A 17,553-nucleotide genomic window follows, 5' to 3' on the forward strand; every position below is an offset into this window, starting at 1 on the left:
GCTGGTCAGGTGAATGGTTCACCTGTTGCCACAGAACTTGGGGTAATGGGGTAAACAATCTCTCCTTATCGAGCGATAAGACGTACCTTCCCTGGAGTTTCTATTCCTGGCCTTCCGCAGTTGCCAATGGCTCAGAAACTAGATTGATTATTTACTCTACAATATATTTTTATATTTCCGATTGGCAGGGGGATGAATGAAGCGCAGTTGCGCTGGAATTTTTAATTATATTTTATTTTTTAGTATTTAATTATTGCATTGTGGAATTCTCTCTCCTCATCACTGGATTCATACATTTTCACTATTTTCATATATAAATAAATATATGTAACTTTCGCAATATTATCAGAGGGTAGCACCTACTCAATATGCACAATTATTCGTTTTAATTTGCAGTGTAGCCGATGGAAAGAGGGAACTCCGCCTTATCTCGAGGGTTTATAATACCTTGCGCCTATTCGCTTTCATTTTTGTTAATTCGACTTCCAGTCGCAGTCGCATTCGCATTTTATCCGCATCCACGACCTGGAGTATATAAGTTGGAGCAGCTGCATCCAGTTCAGTCACTGGCTTGATTCAGTAGAGTTCGCATCTCGTCATGTCGGTGTCGTTTTTGGCCAGTTTACTGGGACTCAGCAATGACGAGGATCAGCTGCAGGTGGCCTTTGATGAGGTGCTCAATCGTAGAGGTTAGTTTAGAAATGTAGAAATATAAGAATAAAGTAAATTTAATTTATTTGTGATAATTTTAATTGCATCTTTATAAATATGTATTTTAAAAACAATAGACGAAGTTGTAAGTTAAGTTTTTATTCATTTACCATTTGCTGAAAAGCATAGTTTAAGTGTAAGGAATTCTAATTTTTAGAAGAACAAAATGAAGGATGAAAAGGAGAAGTCCTTTAAATCTAATCAACTCTTTGGAAAACTTTGATTTATATATTTAAAAAATGAAATGTTTACTCCCAAGATACCTCGTGATATCCGTGCTAAATATCTAATCCGATTTCTTTGGCCAAACCTTTTATTTAAGCACATATATAAATGGAATGTAATAAATATTAATTCAGAACAATTTTTTTGGTTAATTATTATTAAGTCCGTTACTCGATTTTCCCACCAATGCGCATCACTACTGAGCGCAGAGCTTTTCGTTGATAAAATCCACTACGCAAAGCTCGCTCTCCCCACAATTCACCACTTCACCACTGCGTACAACTTGTTGCCCCGCCAGCTGATTCGGATTCGATCCAAGTCGTAGGCTCAGTGGAATAGCTGCATACCTCCCTCCAGTTGCCCACCGACCGTGCTTGTGGTGAGTTCAGGGTTGTGGAGTGACTGCTACGCGGCTTTCCGTGGAGATTCTTCGGTGATCTTTGGACCGGCGCCCATTTGTTTGATGTGAAGCCTCTAACCGCTGCAAGCACCTCCTCTTTGCAGTTCCCTCCAGACAGCCAACGAACCTGAGGATGTCCGCTCCCATTCGCTACTACTATGACCTGATGTCGCAGCCCTCGAGGGCATTGTTCATTATCTTCCGGCTGAGCAACATGCCCTTCGAAGACTGCGTGGTGGCCCTGCGCAATGGTAAGGGTATTCGGGGTGCGGGTCAAAGTGTATCCATGTGGTGGGCAGAAGTGCCAATACCTCACGTATCTCAAACGAAGTACAGAACTTAACATCTTTTTCACTGATAAATACACAATCATTTTGCTCTTTACCGCGTGAAAGGATTTATCCTTATTTATCATTTATACAACTGTTAGTTCAATGTGGCAACATCTTTTTGCTTGTTGTTTGGATCCACCCGCCACTGCCACCGTCATTTGTGGTTGCAATCTAATCTTAACCACGGTCTTTGCCCCCCAGGCGAGCACTTGACCGAAGACTTCAAGAAGGAGATTAACCGCTTCCAGCGCGTGCCCTGCATCCACGACAATGGATACAAGCTGGCGGAGAGCGTGGCCATCCTGCGCTATATGAGCGCCAAGGGCAAGATACCGGAGCACCTGTACCCCAAGTACTTCGTTGACCAGAGCCGCGTCGACGAGTTCCTCGAATGGCAGCACACGTCCCTGCGGGTCACCTGCGCCATGTACTTCCGCACCGTGTGGCTGGAGCCGCTTCTGACCGGACGCACTCCCTCCGAAGCCAAAATCGAGACGTTCCGCATGCACATGGAGCGCAACCTGGACGTGGTCGAGGAGGTCTGGCTGGAGGGCAAGGACTTCCTTACCGGATCCTCCCTCACCGTGGCGGACATCTTTGCAGCCTGTGAAATTGAACAGACACGTGAGCATACATTCAGTTCGACATGATTCAGGTATTATTCACTCATGCAATCCAGGAATGGCCGACTACGATGTCAGGATCAAGTACCCCAAGATCAGGGCGTGGCTGAAGAGAGTGCGCCAGAGCTGCAATCCGTACTACGATGTGGCCCACGAGTTCGTCTACCAGATCTCCGGAACGGGTCCACAGGCCAAGCTATAAACTCCAACGTTCACAAAGCCATTCTGTACATAGATCATTATCATTGCTAGGGACTTAGATGTAGTTGATAAAGAAAACGATAATAAAAAGTGCTTGTTGCAGGTTTATACTTGTACAATTTATTCGTAATATTGGTTGTTTCTTTTTTATTGTGTTGTCAGCATTATAGAAAATCCACATTTACTTGTTGTTGAAAAAAATCATAATACAAATAAAATATATATAGATGTATACATGTATAATAGAAAATACAATTTTTAAAAAATAACTACCTAAAGTCTAACAAAAAATTATAATATTTATATAGCAACGTTACGCGCTTGGGTACTTTCTATATACTTCTTTACGCCCGCCATCTCGATTTTCTTTTATTTTCTGCCATCGGGTAACAAAACAAAATGCGTACAAAATATATAATCTTTATATATCCTTTTTGGGGGTGGTGTAAATCATAATTGCGAATGAAATCAAAAAAATTAACTCGTATATACAGCAAAAAAATGGGAGGAATACTATACAACTACTATCTAATCGCTTAATCAAATGCATTTGCATGTACTTTTATGCGTTCTTGTATTTTCCAAACTTAAATCATATACAAACTACACAAAAATATATAATATTATATATGTAAATGTAAATTTATGCCGTTTCTCGTGCGTCACATGGTAAACATATAGTCGCTCTATCAATCAAACCTAATTTCGAACACGTCGCCTGTCGGGATAATCGGGAAAACTGATTCCCTACTTCATAGCTTTGTTGCTGCACCTATATCATGCATTTCCGCCAGCACCATCCAAATAAATAATAAAAAAAAATTGCTTCATATAAAAACAATTTTGTGGGTGGAAAAAAGGTTAACAGAATTTTTAAAGCCAATAATTTAAGGCACCAAAATGGGGATCATCAGCCCTACAATTTTTGTACAACAGGTACGGAGGTACACAGAAAAAAAAAAAAACAAATGCACATCTAAATTAAGAACAGAACTGATCCCTATGCAGGACCTAGCACAACTTGGTTGTCAAAAGGACTCATCCTGGTGCACGGACACGGACAGGCGACTCTCCATCAATTGTTCCTTTACGTAGGTGGTTGCTTATGCGATTTCTCTGTAATGTGTTGTATAAGTTTTACAAAATAGTTCTTTCTCTTTCTATCTCCCTCTCCTTGTCACTCGCTATGTGTATATATCTTGCTCTGTCTCTCGCAATATACCTGCCATCTTTGCTTGGTTCCCATTTAATTTGTGTGTTTTGTGTACTTCGTGTGTGCGAATAAATTACTTCCTGCCCTCGGTACAGATTGTTTTTCGTGCGTTGCATCAATACGATTTGTTTTCCCTCGAAGTTGTGCCATTAGTTGTTCTCATTGCAGTGCATTAAGCAATTCGATCTCGGATCCTTGCCAACTAGTTAGTTTAAGTTTTCCTGGGTCGGGTTTCAATGGGTTTCAATTTTTAATATATTGTATTCGACACAACTTCCTCGGGTCTGCGCATGAATATATAAATATATTGTGATAGATTATGTAAGATTATGTATTTCAACTGCTCTGCTGATTTGTTTCGCAATCAACACTTCTCTACACTCCCTTTGGTTAACTTTTAAGACCCAATTCGGACACAACACTGCAACTGCACATTGATATAGGTATATATAGTAAAATAGATTACGATGACTACTTTTTACAGAACCTAAGCAGCAGAAGATATTCGCACTCCTTTCAAGTAGCTTTGCCACGCCCCACTTGAATTTAAAATTAGTTTTCACCGTTTAAGCTTCAAAACATTGTTTTAAACGCAAGGGTCTGTGAAGCAAGAATACTTAGAGGTGTTCGCATAGCCTTTGCTACATCGTTTTGCCTTTCTAGCAACTGTGTTCAGGGTTAACATTCAATTTAACTTTGTTTTTTAAAAAGGTGTGTTTAGCTTTTGTGTGTCTAACCGACTATTGTTAAATATCTTCTCGTTATGCCTTTGTTTATATATATTAAACCTTTCGTTAATACTCTTGTAAACTGTGGGATTCAAAGTGTCAATTAATCAGGTTAACCACATTTAAGCAACTGCTATTTCGGGGTGGTCTTGTCGCAGCAATCTGCACTAGGAGCTATAAACTATGTTTTTTGTCAGGTTCTTTAAAACGCGATATAAGCAGACTGTCTGCTTTTAGCCATATTACACTTTTAGTTTTGTATAGACTGTTTGCTAAGAATGTGAGTTCGCCAGAGTGAAACTGGCACCTTCCGTTTTCTTAGTCTGGGAATACAGGTTTCTAGAAGCGACCCCGGTTAATATTCTTGATGCGTATGCCCACTTCCAGGACCTGATCGCCGTTCCCAGCGGGAGTTGTGCTGGTGCTGCTGCTGTTGCTGCTGCTTCCGCTGCTGTTGTTGCCACCCACACCTACGCCAGTCGGCGGTGCACTGGAGGCCACTCCTGCTACTCCACCGCCGTTGCCATTACTGCCATCGCTTTGGGGCGAGTTATTGTTGTTGCTGCTGGATCCGGAACTAGATGCGGGCAATGCCACACTCGCTTCGGCGCCAGCTTGACCCGTACCGAGGCGCCGCAGCACCGTGGTGGTGGTCGTTGTGGTGGTCGTCGTCTCGGCCGCGGCTGCGCCACTGCCTCCACCGCCAGATGTAGCGCTGCCCAGCTTTAGCAACTGTTGCTGGTGATGGCGATTGTGGTGATTGTAGTTGATGGCTGCCAGGTCGTGACCGTGTGAGTGATTCGAGCAGCCACCATTGCTGGCGGAATAGTCGTGAGGTCCGCCTACTGTATGCCGCCGCTTAATGGACCGATTTTGCTTGTTCTGGATCTGGCGCTTCTTGGTCAGGTTCATATCAGTCTTCTCGTCCTTGGTCAAGCCAGTGGTGCTCAATGCCTGGCAGCAAGCCACTCCCACCGCCACCGCTCCAGCTACTCCGCCCGATACTCCCGCCGCTACTCCTCCGGAGAGCTGCGCCGTTATGTGCCGGGTGGAGTAGTTCCTGCAATTGAAACTGGCGCTGCGAAATAACCGATGATCTCGTCTCTTTTTGTTGTAGCGCTCGATAAAAAACGAAGGCGACGGGCGTTCGCCGAGAAGCAGCTTCTCCTTGGGATCACTGGTGGTCGAGCCCTCGGAATCGTCGTCGGAGGCAGCTCCTCCGGCGGATCCCACCACCCTTTCAGCGCCTCCAGCGGCTGCATTGCCTCTTTCGTAGCTTAGATAGTTACTGAACCTGGGATGTATGCTCTTGGTTAGCGTCGTGACACTGCTCGAAGAGCTGCGCGAGGGAATAGCGCCGGCCCCACCGCTCCCGGTTGGAGTGCCTACTGGCGTGGCTGCTCCACTAGTTGGTGCAGTGGAGCTTCCCTGATGAATGGGCACCGTGGCTGAGTGCTGTAGCTTATGTGCCGCCTTAAGCAAACTTGGGGGCAGTGGTGCAACTCCACCCGACTGCTTTGAAGGCTTTTCATCGCCCCCAATTGTATTGGTGGCCGTGCAGGAGCGGCTTAGGTGCAAGGATAAGGGGGCTGTCTCCAGGGGATTGCAAAACTGATGGAACAGCCGCTCAGGCGACTCGTCCGCATAGGGAATGTTCTCGGAGTGCATGTGCAGCGGTTGACCCAAGGTGTGCCGCCGGTTCTTGGGAAACTCGGGCGATCCATTCTCATCGTTCGATTCGGAGCCGCTGCGCAAGTTGCGTAGCTTGCTGTCCAGTGTGTCCGTAATGGTCGTCAGCGACATGGAACCTGGTTAACGGTAGGGAGTAACATAATTATCAGATCACTTATCTCTTCGCATTAAATCCTTACCCGTATCGCTCAGCCTGCTGCTAGAGTCGTCGTCCGTTAGCAGAATGGATATGTCCACGCTGCTGCGCTGTTGTTCCTTGGCCAGATTGATGCCTACTCCCAGGCTGTGACCAAGGCTGCCAGACGACTGTCCTGAGTCCTTTTCGTCTAAGCTGGCCTTGCGCGTCTGATGTGATGATCTTGAGCCCAGGAAACCTCCCGTGCTACGCTTCTTAAAATTGGCACTCAACAATTTGGAGGACGTCGCCGAGATTGAGGAAGAAATAGCAACCGCCGTTGTTGAGCACGCCGACGACGACGATGAACTGAACTTGGTAGTGGAACTGGATGAGGATGAGGCAGATGCCTTGCCACCGCTGTGGAGCGTCGAACTGCTTGAAGTACTGGCGGTGCTGCTCGCGGATGCCGAGGCAGAGGCGGACGCCTTGGCGTAGTCCAACGACTGAAAGGGAAGAGAGACGGAAGAAACGGGTGTGGGCAGGAGCAGAATTAGAGCCTGGTCGCAAATGCTCTGCACAGCCTTGCGCTGCGCCCGTCGCTGCTGGATGGTGGTGGTGCTGATGGTTGTGGTGATGGTGTTGCTACTACTTGTGCTACTTGTGGTGTGGGTGGTGGTGGTGGTGGTGGTGTTGGTTGTGATGTTGGAGGAGCTTCCGCTTACCAGAACGCTCTCGCCGGAGTACGTGTCCGAGTTTACGGCGCTGCGCTTGCCATGGGTCTTTCGTCTGAGCTGCGGCATAAAGCGCGAGGTGCGCGTGGTTTCGCGCTCTGTGATCCGCTCGATCTTCGACAGGTTGTGCAGCAGCATGCTCGTCTGATCCTCCTGCGTCTGCTGCTGCGGCTGAGCGGCGCTGACGGCAGCGGTACCGCCGCTTACTTCGGCTAAATCCGGCAGACTGCCTCCTTCGAAGAAGTAGTCGTACTGCAATTCAAGGGTACATATGTAGATTGTTCATGCAGTATATAAACCTATAAATTCAGGATCCTTACCTGTGTGACCAGCAGCTCAACGATGCGGCACTGATGCTTCATGTCCTTGACTGCCGTTTCCAGGGTATCGTTCGGCGTCCTGATTATCGATGGCCCAAATATGATGGCCAAGTTCTTGGGCTCCATGCGGTTCACATCGCAATTGCCGCTCACTCGGCACAGATGCCGAATCAAGTGCTTCATTGTTTCGTAGGGATGCCGTGGTAACGATTCCACAATCTCGCGCAACAGGACAATTCTCTCCAGGCCAAACTTCTTGTCCGCCTCAATGAAGTTGATATAGTAACTTGCCGGCATCAAGGCATCGGGCAAGCTGCGTATAAACAACTTGAGCAGGCTGCTCACCACATTCACATCCTCCCAGCGATCATCGCTGGCACAACTCTCGAACTGAAAGTCCTTGGTGTTAACAAGTTCGGACAGCTCCGATATGGCCGCCTTGTTGCCGGGTATGCGATAGATGCCCACCACGCCCAGACCCTTCGTCTCCACAATGTTCGTGCACACCTCTACCAGATGCGGCACATACGCATTGACCTTTGACATGGGGCAGCTGCGCAGGGGCACGCCAATGGATCCAATTTGCTTGGCTGCACAGGCGGATGGCGAAGCCAAGTCGTGGTGCGACACTCCTCCGCTGCCACTGCCGCCACGGCGGAAGAGTAAATCCTTCCAGTTCTTCGATTTGGGCGATCCTAAATCCTTATCAGGTATATGCTTGTGCGAAGAGGACTTCCTTGCCTTCATCACCGGCGAAATGGAGTCGCTGGTGGCAGCGACAATAGCCGCAGCTGCTGGTAGCGCAGAAACATGGTGACTGCCACTAGCGTCTGCAATGCCACCCGAATGGGAGCTCAAGGGTGAGCTGTCGGCTGCACTCGCTCCACCTTGGACGTCGTCCAGGTAACTTGCGCTAGCCACTGTTTTCTGTGGTTCTGCCAACTGCTTGCCCTGTGGCTGATGCTCCTGTTAAAAGTTAATGTAAATGGACGTTTCTCGGCTTATGTGCACATGCAGACTTACATTATCATCGTAGTTGAGGCTGTCCTTCCACTGCAGTAGTCCGAACAGACGCTTCATCTCGTTGCTGCTCTTCGTCTTGAATAGGATCTCCGTGTAAGGACCGCTGCTGGAGGTGGACGAGGAGGTGGATGCGGTCAGGGCCGATGCTGAGTTGGCAGCGGGCTCATTCGCACTGCTGCTGCCCGACGAGGTGAGCAGCTTGTCGTGACCCTCGTCCAGGTTTAACTCGTTGCCCAAGGAGGCCAAATGGGCTCCACTGGGCGATGGCTTCGACTGCATACGGATCAAGTATTTCTTCTTATCCATCGACTCGTCGAAGAACTTAAAGTTTCTAATATCAAGTTCTATCACCTAAGGTAACAAGACGATCATTTCGATTAGTTAACGAGGCCTAGGCTATCCATCTATAAAGCCCTTACATTGTGCTCCGATTTGGCATGGCGGCCTGAGTAGATACGCAGCAGATCTCCCTTGATCTCCAGCTTCACCTGACGCCATGATCGGTACTCGGACATGCGCTGAAAATGGAACGAGTATTATTCGTATGCTTGTTCTGGCTGCCTCGTGAGAAGGACCACTCACTTTTCCGTTGATGCAAGAGGACTTGATCTCGATTTCCGTCTCAAAGGCCTCCAGTTCGTTTGGCACATACTTGCCATTCAACTCGGCATCAATGTGGATGCTATTCAATTTCGGAAAACAAGTTCATTTATTTATTTATTGGCAATATAATATACGGACAAACCTGCTTCGCATGTCACTGCTCATGGAGGCCCTCCGACTGCCGTGGGCCGACAGACGCACATCCTCCAGGCCGTTCGGCGTCTCGATGAACTCGTGGCCACCACCTGTGCCTCCAATCACATCGTAGGTGGGATCCGGATGCTCCTCCACCAGGGACTTCGTCTTTTGCGGCTCGACGACAGCAGCCACCGGAATGGGGATCGAAATAGGCAGGGGTGCTGGTGCTGGAGCTGGAGCAGGAGCAGATGAGGGCGTGGGTCCAGATGCAGATGAAGCTGCTGATGCGGATGCTGGTCCTGATGCCCCTGTTGCCGCGGCATCTCCGCCAGCGGCAGCCTCCGCATTGAAGTCGGTCTCATTGTTGGTTGCCCGCAGGTAGGATATCCTACGCATTGGTTTGCCTTCGTCAAAGGAGCTGGAGGATAATGGCTTGTAGCGCCGCACAACGTTGCCGCTTCCCGACGCACTGTCCACAATGGCTGCCGCTGTAAAATAAAAGGCAGAACATAAATTGACCATCGGCTTTTAGCATCCATTAGTTTAATAATATATTTAAGACTACAAAATGCGATAAATAAAGACTCTAATAGACTGCAATTATAAAAGCAAAGCTGTCACACTTTTCAGGATAATAACGTTTTGGTAACGTTTCTGCCCAAAGTAAGGAACTCTTTACATGGGCATCAGATATAGCAAAGGAACAAAGAGCAAACGAGACAGGCAAACCAAGAACCTACCACTGCTCTCGGCGATGTCCGCCAAGGTGGCAACGGAAGAACCAGCAGACGGCTTATCCGGCAGCGTCACAAACTCTGCACCAAATATGAAAACACGATTGTGGTTAACTATCTTAGCAGCTGGAAGGGCATGTGGAGGTTAGACTCACTGCTGGATCCCACTGGCACCGGATCGATGGTGGCATTCGCCAGGGTCGCCTTGTGCAGCTCCATGCGGCTACTCGTCTGTCCATCCACCGTCGTCGTCGTTGTCGTTTGCTGCTGCGTCTGATGGTACTTGGCCAGCGGATGCTGCTGCAGGGATTCGTACAGCACACTTTGCTTTTTCACCGTCGTGGTAGCCGAACTGCTCGACGTGCTGGCAGACGACTCCAGGGCACTGGTGTTGATCGACAGCGGCTTAAACGGATCGAATCCCTTGGACATGTGTGACACCAGCTTGCGCTCAAAGCTGTAGATGAAGAGGAAGATGAAATTAGTGAAGTATTCACGCAATGGGTGCATTTACAGAGCCGCTTGCTTCTGGCCTACTACTTACACCTTATTGGTGACTCCTGTCTCCTGCAACGTCTCAAAATAGTCCAGATCCTTGGTATACTTGGCATTGTTGTTGATCATCACCTGGCGATGTTGCGTCTGCTGGAGCTGCTGCTGTTGCTGCTGGTGATAGAGGTGATGCTGCTGCTGCTGCTGGTGGTGGTGGCACACACTGCCAGGCGCCGTGGAAGACCGCTGCACCAGCTTACCACCTGAGTGGTACATGTCGTAGCCAAGGACATGATGTTGCTGTTGCTGCTGCTGCTGCTGTTGCTGCTGCTTGAGCATCACTTGATGGCGACTGCGCGGTGGAGGCACCACCACTTGGACACCACCTGGCGGCGTGTGCGAGGGAAAGAAGTGCTGCTGGTGCTGCTGCAGGTGTTGCTGCTGTGCCGGCGATGAGGACTGCGCCTGGTTGCCGTTGATCGAGGAGGCGGAGGTCATGGAGGCGGGCACCGGCGACTTAAGGAACTCCTCCTTCTGCTTGATGGACTCGCGCAGTCGGATCATCAGGTCGCTGTTCTCACTGCCCCCCGAAAGGGATCCCGACCCAGATCCGGCTGCTGAGCTCGGACCCGCTCCGACTGCATACAACGCCTGGTTGTGGCTCGTCGCGGACTTGGGCTGGCGGGCGGTGGGTATGGGCGTGTTCGTTGCCGAGCTGGCCGATAATACTGTTAAATTTGGCGGCTGATTAGCACTGCAACGAAACATAGAAACATAGTTGATAACATTAAAATGCGTCATCCAACTTATTTACAACAAGAAAAGTCATTTGATTTCGCTAGTAATTCCTGGTAACCATATTCATTTATATATATTCGCAATACCACCTTATTTGTGTCATTTAATGCAAATAAACTTTCAATTTATTGAGTTTAGCCACAATTTACACCGATAAAACGCCACTTTAAACACCGAATCCAACAGTCGGGTTTTCTATTTGCCTTCCAATAAGCGATAACCGAGCACAAGTGCTTCTGTTGGCGGATCTAGACATTTTTCGTAGCCCCATCATTTTTTCGCACCACAACAAAAATATTTGTCAATTGAATCAGCGGCTGATGGGCAGACGCAGTAGCTCCAAATTGGCAATCGGCCAAAAGCAGTGCGCTCCAAGTGTGCTGACCACTTTTTGATGGCACGTGCCGCCATCAGTTTGTCAGTCGCTCAATGAGTTTGAGTTTGGCTCCGATTCGCTGTCGTCACACGGTGCGCATGCGCAATGTTCCCACTATAGTACGCCGATCACGATCGGCGACATATAGCCGAATTCCATTCCCTATTTTGCGGAAAACAAATCCAAAGCTCAATATTCTTATATCTTAAGCAATCAATTGATTTAATGCGCTTCAATTGAACTTAAGTTTGCGTCCGTTTCGGTCTTAAAAAAATGATTTTAAATTAATTAATAAAGGTAGAACGTAAGATGACTACCAAGTAAGTAGTAGTTAAGCTTGTTAAGTTAGTTAAGTTGTAATTTGGTGAAATGATTCACACTATTCACACTCTTAAACAGTTTGCATATTTAAGTTTAGGTCACTTCCTTTCCGGCGATACAATTTATAACTGTCATTGGTAGACACAAAAGTTTGCTGTGAAAATCATGAATCTCTGTTTTATTATCAGCCAACCATGACGTACAGGTTGACTGAGGGCGAAATTCGGAAGCCAAACAATGCGTTTCACATATTCATACTCGTACACCCCCAGTTGGAAAAAGTTGTACTTTTCCGACTTTCGCAGCCGCTAATGACCACACAATACAAAAGATTCGCAGTTTAAATAGCACGGTTTAAAGTGCTTAAAAGCCCAAAAACAAACACAAATGCTGTAGTCAGTATTTAAGCCATCACTTATGGAACTGTGGGTTTGAAAACTGAATTAACCTGCGATCATTTCCCACGAATGTCAACACAAAAGTTTTCAGAAGTTTTTTCGAGCATAAACATTCCGAGAATTATCAGATTAAGGAAAAATGTAGCAAACTTCAACATGCAATCAAACCCACGCGTTTGTCAAATTTTCTGCATTTTCCGCTGACATCCGTAATTGACATGAATGTCAAGTAGATACACAACACATAAGTTCACGGCTAAAAGCCTTTTGTGATATGTGAAAATGTCAAATTGTGGACCGGTTTTTGGGCATTTTTCTTTGTCCGCTGCATGTTTGTTTTTCTTGTTGCTTTTCCAACACCACCAGCACCGCTACAGTGGGCACTCACTTAGTAAACCAACGGCTACGGGCGGACAAACAAAACAAATTTGATTTGGGCCATAGTTTAAGTGGCTGAGAGCAGAGCAGCACGAATAATTAAGTTCCATGTGGCGCACAGAGGAGCGCATTTGCGTATCGAGTTTTAGCTTCTCGTCTGTGGTGGCACTACAAATGGCAAATTAGTTTAACCATGCCTCCACTTCCCGCATCCTGGCCCCGCATCCCGCATCCTGCACATCCCACATCCTGCTACCCACATCCTGCAGCCCACAGCCTGCATCCCGCGTTCGTAACCTCCGCCTCTTCAGATTGTCAAATGAAAGTTCAAAGCTAAAAATAGTATGCTAAATGACAGTGTGTGTGCGCCAGGATGGTTAATTCAATTCGCTTTTAAAAGCCTTTCCCACACTCGACGCTCCAAACACCGGCAGACTGTCAAGGTCAAAAGGTAATGAATAGATGGCCCCAAACCCAAACGTAGCCCTTCTATATATCCGTGGATCATATTTCACAGGTCGCAGAATAAAGGTAACACACACACACGCACCGTGTTTCTATTGCCTAGTTGGCAGCGCACAGTGGGCTAAATTGTATCGATTCTTGTCGCAAAGCCACGCTGGGATTAAGTTATATAGAATTGATACTACTACGTCTACTGCATTTATCCAATTTTAGGTACATTTTTGTAAGTTTTACCGACAAACAACTTGATTCTTTTTATTGACTCCTACTTTTAAACATATTCAGTGCGGATCGAGCCCACTGTGCAGCGGCATAGCAGGTCGGATCAGGAGCTCGTGTGCTCAGCAAATATATGTGTGATTATTGGCAAACGCGCGGGCATTTGTCGGGATTATTATCTATGCATAAGCTTAATATATAAAATTCGATGAGCAAAGTACACTGGGCAAAAATTTCGATTGAACGAACACAGGTACCCAAAATCTGAATTACCTTTAAAAGCGATTATCAAAAAATTAAAGATGCTTTAAGTTAAATGCGTTTGAATATAGACATGGTGTATGTTACAACGATAATTCAAGCAGGAGCTAGAGTCAAGTGGATCGACTATTGGATACCCTCTACATGGCCAATGAAATTGCGAGATGGCTGGAGATGCAAACGCAATGTAATGTTTTAGCATGCAGTTAAGTTAACTTTAAATCGTGTTCTCATGGCCAGATTTAAACAATTTTCGGCACGTATAAGAACATTATTAAGCCAGAACCATGACCTTTAAAAATCTAATAATGCTTTAAACATTATTCTTATAGTTCCCGAGATCTCGACGCTCATACGGACGGACGGACAGAACGGTTGGTTTGACAAGTGATCCTGATCAGGAAACGCTACGTGTCAGCTGTTACATACTCTTCAAAGTACCTATATACCCTTTTTCTCTGGTAGTAAACGGTGTAGAAATTTATATCGGTGCCCGGGTGCGTGATGCAGAAAAGCTGCTACACAAGTGAGACTCGCATTCAATTCAGTTCGATTCAATTCGATTCGATTCGATACATGGCCCCTCACACCCACAACCACAACCACAACCACACCCACACCCAAAAGCCCTTATCACCCCCACATGCACACATAGTACACCCCATAATGGTGCATATCGATAAGGGGTGGCCAGCGAATTAGCCGTATCTGTATCTATAGGGGCCAAGAACACACATATGTACATATGGATATCTATAAGCTCTCTCCCTTTCGGTTTGCGGAATTTCGCGCTTTTATTGTCCGCACTGTGGGCACATTTCGTATTATTTTCAGTTGCCTGATTTGCGTTTTGCCAACTCTTGCGACTCTTTGCAATTAACAAGTCGTAAATAAAAAATTGTTGACATATTTGATAAGCGGCAGAAGCCGCAGTGGGAACGCGTTAGATAAGGAAAGTGAGAGAGAGAGTGCACAAAGAGACCCATAAACACACACTCATTTTCTCGCGGTGTTTAATTTCCGCAGGTTTCACAATTCACTCCTCTTTCTTCCAAACAAAAAATGTTTAGAAACTCAAGTCATTTAATATAGGAGTAGATTTGGCGAGTAGTTTATTTACAGGGTATTTACTGCACAATCGAAGAGATTTGTGTGATTTGAAGACCCTCGTAGGCTTCAGAGTTACTTTCATTTCAAAGCTGCTATACATGCAAATGACTTATTTACTTGTTAGGAGCTATGTTAGATATCTGTTAGATATTTCCTGGCTTTTGGGACTGATCTGAAACACTTTCTCGATGAAAACTGACGTTTCATCTTCGTTTGCACCTTTACTCGAGGCACGTTCACTGTGTTCTTTGTTTGAAATTGTTCTTCGCCTCATTGAAAGCACTTGAAGTCTTGATCTAATGTACATTCATTTTTTATTCGAACAAGCTCTCGGCAAATTGTGTTTTCTTGTTGCTCAAATTGTTTGGGTTTCATTCCATTCCATTATCACATTATCAGTAACACAGGCAAAAAAATTGAAATTAACGAGAAGAAATTAACCTGTTTTCGCTATTGGGATCGATCTCGAATCGTATCATTTTCATGTGTATAAGCATCGGCTTTTTCGCCCCCTGATAGGGTAGCGCATACATTTTTTCTGGCAGTGTAGTACGGCAGCCGGAGCTGCCGAAATATGCGAGTAAGTGAATTAAAATGACAAAAACTTCGTTTGCCGCGTATCACAATATCTGAAATCTGCACGAACCGCTCGCCATCGTCAACTAAACTAAAGTACTACGCAAAGTCCCTGCGACTAAACTAAAATAAATAATAAAAAAGCAGACACAACAAAACCCAGCAAAAATTGGCTTTGTATGCATGTATGAAATTTGTATTAAAGAGCGGCGGAGGCTCAGCAATTGAAAGAGACCCATTGAGTGGGCAGTGACCGAATGGCGAACGACCCACCGACCGATGCTCTCCTCTCACTTGATTTCCTTTTTTATTATTTCAGTACAGTGATCCCTCTGTGAGATGCTTCATACAGTGAACTTAACTCGTTGCAGGCATCTAGCATCTATATGTCATAAGAAATTTGCCAAAGTTGCGCAAAGAGTACAAATTCATGTTGTAACTTTAGTTATTAATAGTAATATATATAATAGTTATTAATAATAGTTAATTTATTTATATTTATTAAATTCATAACAAAAACCCCAGACAATTGAACAACAACTGCACTCAAGCATTTGATTTGAAAGCATAAAAATTAAAAAAATCTACTTTAACTTTGATTTAGTAACCTAACCAATATCCCATTAGGATGACAAATGCCAGTGCCCACTGTATTTTGTAACCAATAAATAGATAAACAAATAAAAATGAAGCGAGGGGCGGCAAGTGGGCGCAGGGAGCTGCACACAGTTTGCACAGGATCGGCGAAAGGGAGAGAGTGGGAATCACTATATCACTATCAGTCACCGACTGACCAAATATATACCCCATACTCTACCGCCTAACCGCCCAACCCCCTCTCTCCCCCTCTCCCTCCACCCAGCTGGCAACCTTGTCTTGCTTATTTATTTACCGAGTGGGCGGTGGAAAGGGGTGATGGAAGGGGGGAGGGGGGACAGCCACCCAACCGCAGGGCGTATACGTAATTGTCAAAGCAAAGTAGTTAAATTTGTACAGTGCACAGTGGGACCAAGCCTTGCATGGATTCTTTTTGGGATATTTCAAGTCAAAATAATGATATGAAATTATATGCATATGAAAATAAGGCCCACTCACTGTGCACGCAGCAATGGGTTTTGCATTTCCGGTGACATATTTTCGCCAGCCATCAATCAATCGGGCGATCAATCAAACAATCAATTGAAGCGAAAGTCATATGCAAACAAAAGAACGCACACAAAGGCGCAGTATTTTCGCGCAGTGCAAATTACTTCAGTGGCATGTTTGGAATGCCTGGAGTAGTCAATAATTTACATGAAGCCTCCTGCCGGGCAGCCGCCAGATCAACTCAAACCCAATCCGAGTGGTCTCAGTTTCCATCTCGATCTCGAAAAGATAAATCCGCATCCGCTCGAGAGAAACAGGGGGCGAGACGAGGAGCCGACTTGAAGCTGGCGGGAATTGAAGGCATTATTTGCTACCCATTCTTCGCTGGCATACAACGCTCAATTAAATTTATCGTAATCATTTAACAATGGGGCAAATATTCGCTTTGCAGCTCAACAAATTTATTGTTATTGTTGCGAGGTGTCCGCTTACATTCGTTGTGTGTGCATAAAGTGATGCGCGGTTACTTATTTATTTTTCCCTCAATTTCAATCCCCTGATTAGTCAATGGGTAGTGCTTACTGTGCAGTAATAATAATTGATTTATTTATTCATATTCATGTGCAGCAACGCGGCGTATACGCAACGCGACTGCAGGGGATGTTGAAAAATGTCTGATATTGCGTTTTGAATATTAAATTAATTTTGAATTATTTATGCGATGGCAGAAATTGGCGCGTTAAAGTTTTAGCAAGGTTTTACCTTCAATAAAACCGTGATGAAAGTATAGAAAAGTATCTATATTTCAATCAAAGAATTTGTTTCACTTGGCATAACAACCTTAAATCGATTAATTTAAAACATATAGGTGTCAAATTTGTTGTGATAATCCAAGTGAATTCTTTAAATGTTCGTTGCGCATGAAACGCAATCAATAATCAATCAATTTCCAAAGATATCTCTCAATTAAAAGACCTGTGAAGTCTGTGGGGAAATTTCCAGTTGGTCAATAGACGTGTGTATCTATTCTAACTGACAGTTCGCTGCTAGATGCTCGCCTAAGTTTTTTGCCCCAACCAACTCACGTAATTTGAAAATTGCACATGCAGGCAGCTTAAGTCGTGACAAACTTTCCGAAAAGAATACGAGAAATCGTATACAAAAGAAAGCTAGCGAAGGGTACACAAAAAGTCATTGGATCTTTCGCACCACAAAATCTAATTAAACTAATGGTTTTCCCTTTCGGTCTAAACTTTTCCATCACCAGAGCACTTTAAAGAT

At 45.5% G+C, this 17,553-nt stretch overlaps 2 protein-coding genes across 8 annotated transcripts in view; one reads left to right on the forward strand and one right to left on the reverse strand.

Moving 5' to 3' along the window:
- Positions 1-567: 567 nt before the first annotated feature.
- Positions 568-2,622, forward strand: LOC6615137 (glutathione S-transferase theta-1). 2 transcript variants are annotated; one of them, XM_032726065.1, is made up of 4 exons: positions 568-689; positions 1,441-1,587; positions 1,870-2,292; positions 2,348-2,622. In XM_032726065.1, the coding sequence occupies exons 1-4, from the start codon at positions 599-601 to the stop codon at positions 2,491-2,493; spliced, it is 807 nt and encodes a 268-aa protein (XP_032581956.1). In that variant the 5' UTR covers positions 568-598; the 3' UTR covers positions 2,494-2,622. The 2 variants fall into 2 exon arrangements, with proteins under 2 accessions (XP_032581956.1, XP_032581957.1); XM_032726066.1 differs by lacking the exon at positions 568-689 and adding an exon at positions 1,214-1,315.
- LOC6615138 (uncharacterized protein K02A2.6) overlaps positions 2,584-17,553 on the reverse strand; it is a 42,934-nt gene continuing 27,964 nt past the window's right edge. For 3 of the 6 annotated variants that reach the window (XM_032726058.1, XM_032726057.1, XM_002039518.2), the window contains 10 exons: positions 10,337-11,038; positions 9,948-10,249; positions 9,799-9,873; positions 9,063-9,546; positions 8,900-8,999; positions 8,737-8,835; positions 8,318-8,668; positions 7,295-8,260; positions 6,305-7,226; positions 2,584-6,241 (listed from right to left, as the gene is read on the reverse strand). In XM_032726058.1, the coding sequence (XP_032581949.1) occupies positions 4,773-6,241; positions 6,305-7,226; positions 7,295-8,260; positions 8,318-8,668; positions 8,737-8,835; positions 8,900-8,999; positions 9,063-9,546; positions 9,799-9,873; positions 9,948-10,249; positions 10,337-11,038 (5,470 nt within the window). In that variant the 3' untranslated portion in view covers positions 2,584-4,772. The remainder of the gene's footprint in view (positions 6,242-6,304; positions 7,227-7,294; positions 8,261-8,317; positions 8,669-8,736; positions 8,836-8,899; positions 9,000-9,062; positions 9,547-9,798; positions 9,874-9,947; positions 10,250-10,336; positions 11,039-17,553) is intronic. The other 3 variants (XM_032726060.1, XM_032726061.1, XM_032726059.1) reach the window with 3 other exon arrangements.

Source organism: Drosophila sechellia, chromosome X (assembly GCF_004382195.2).
Source record: "Drosophila sechellia strain sech25 chromosome X, ASM438219v1, whole genome shotgun sequence".
NCBI classification, from domain to species: Eukaryota; Metazoa; Arthropoda; class Insecta; order Diptera; family Drosophilidae; genus Drosophila; species Drosophila sechellia.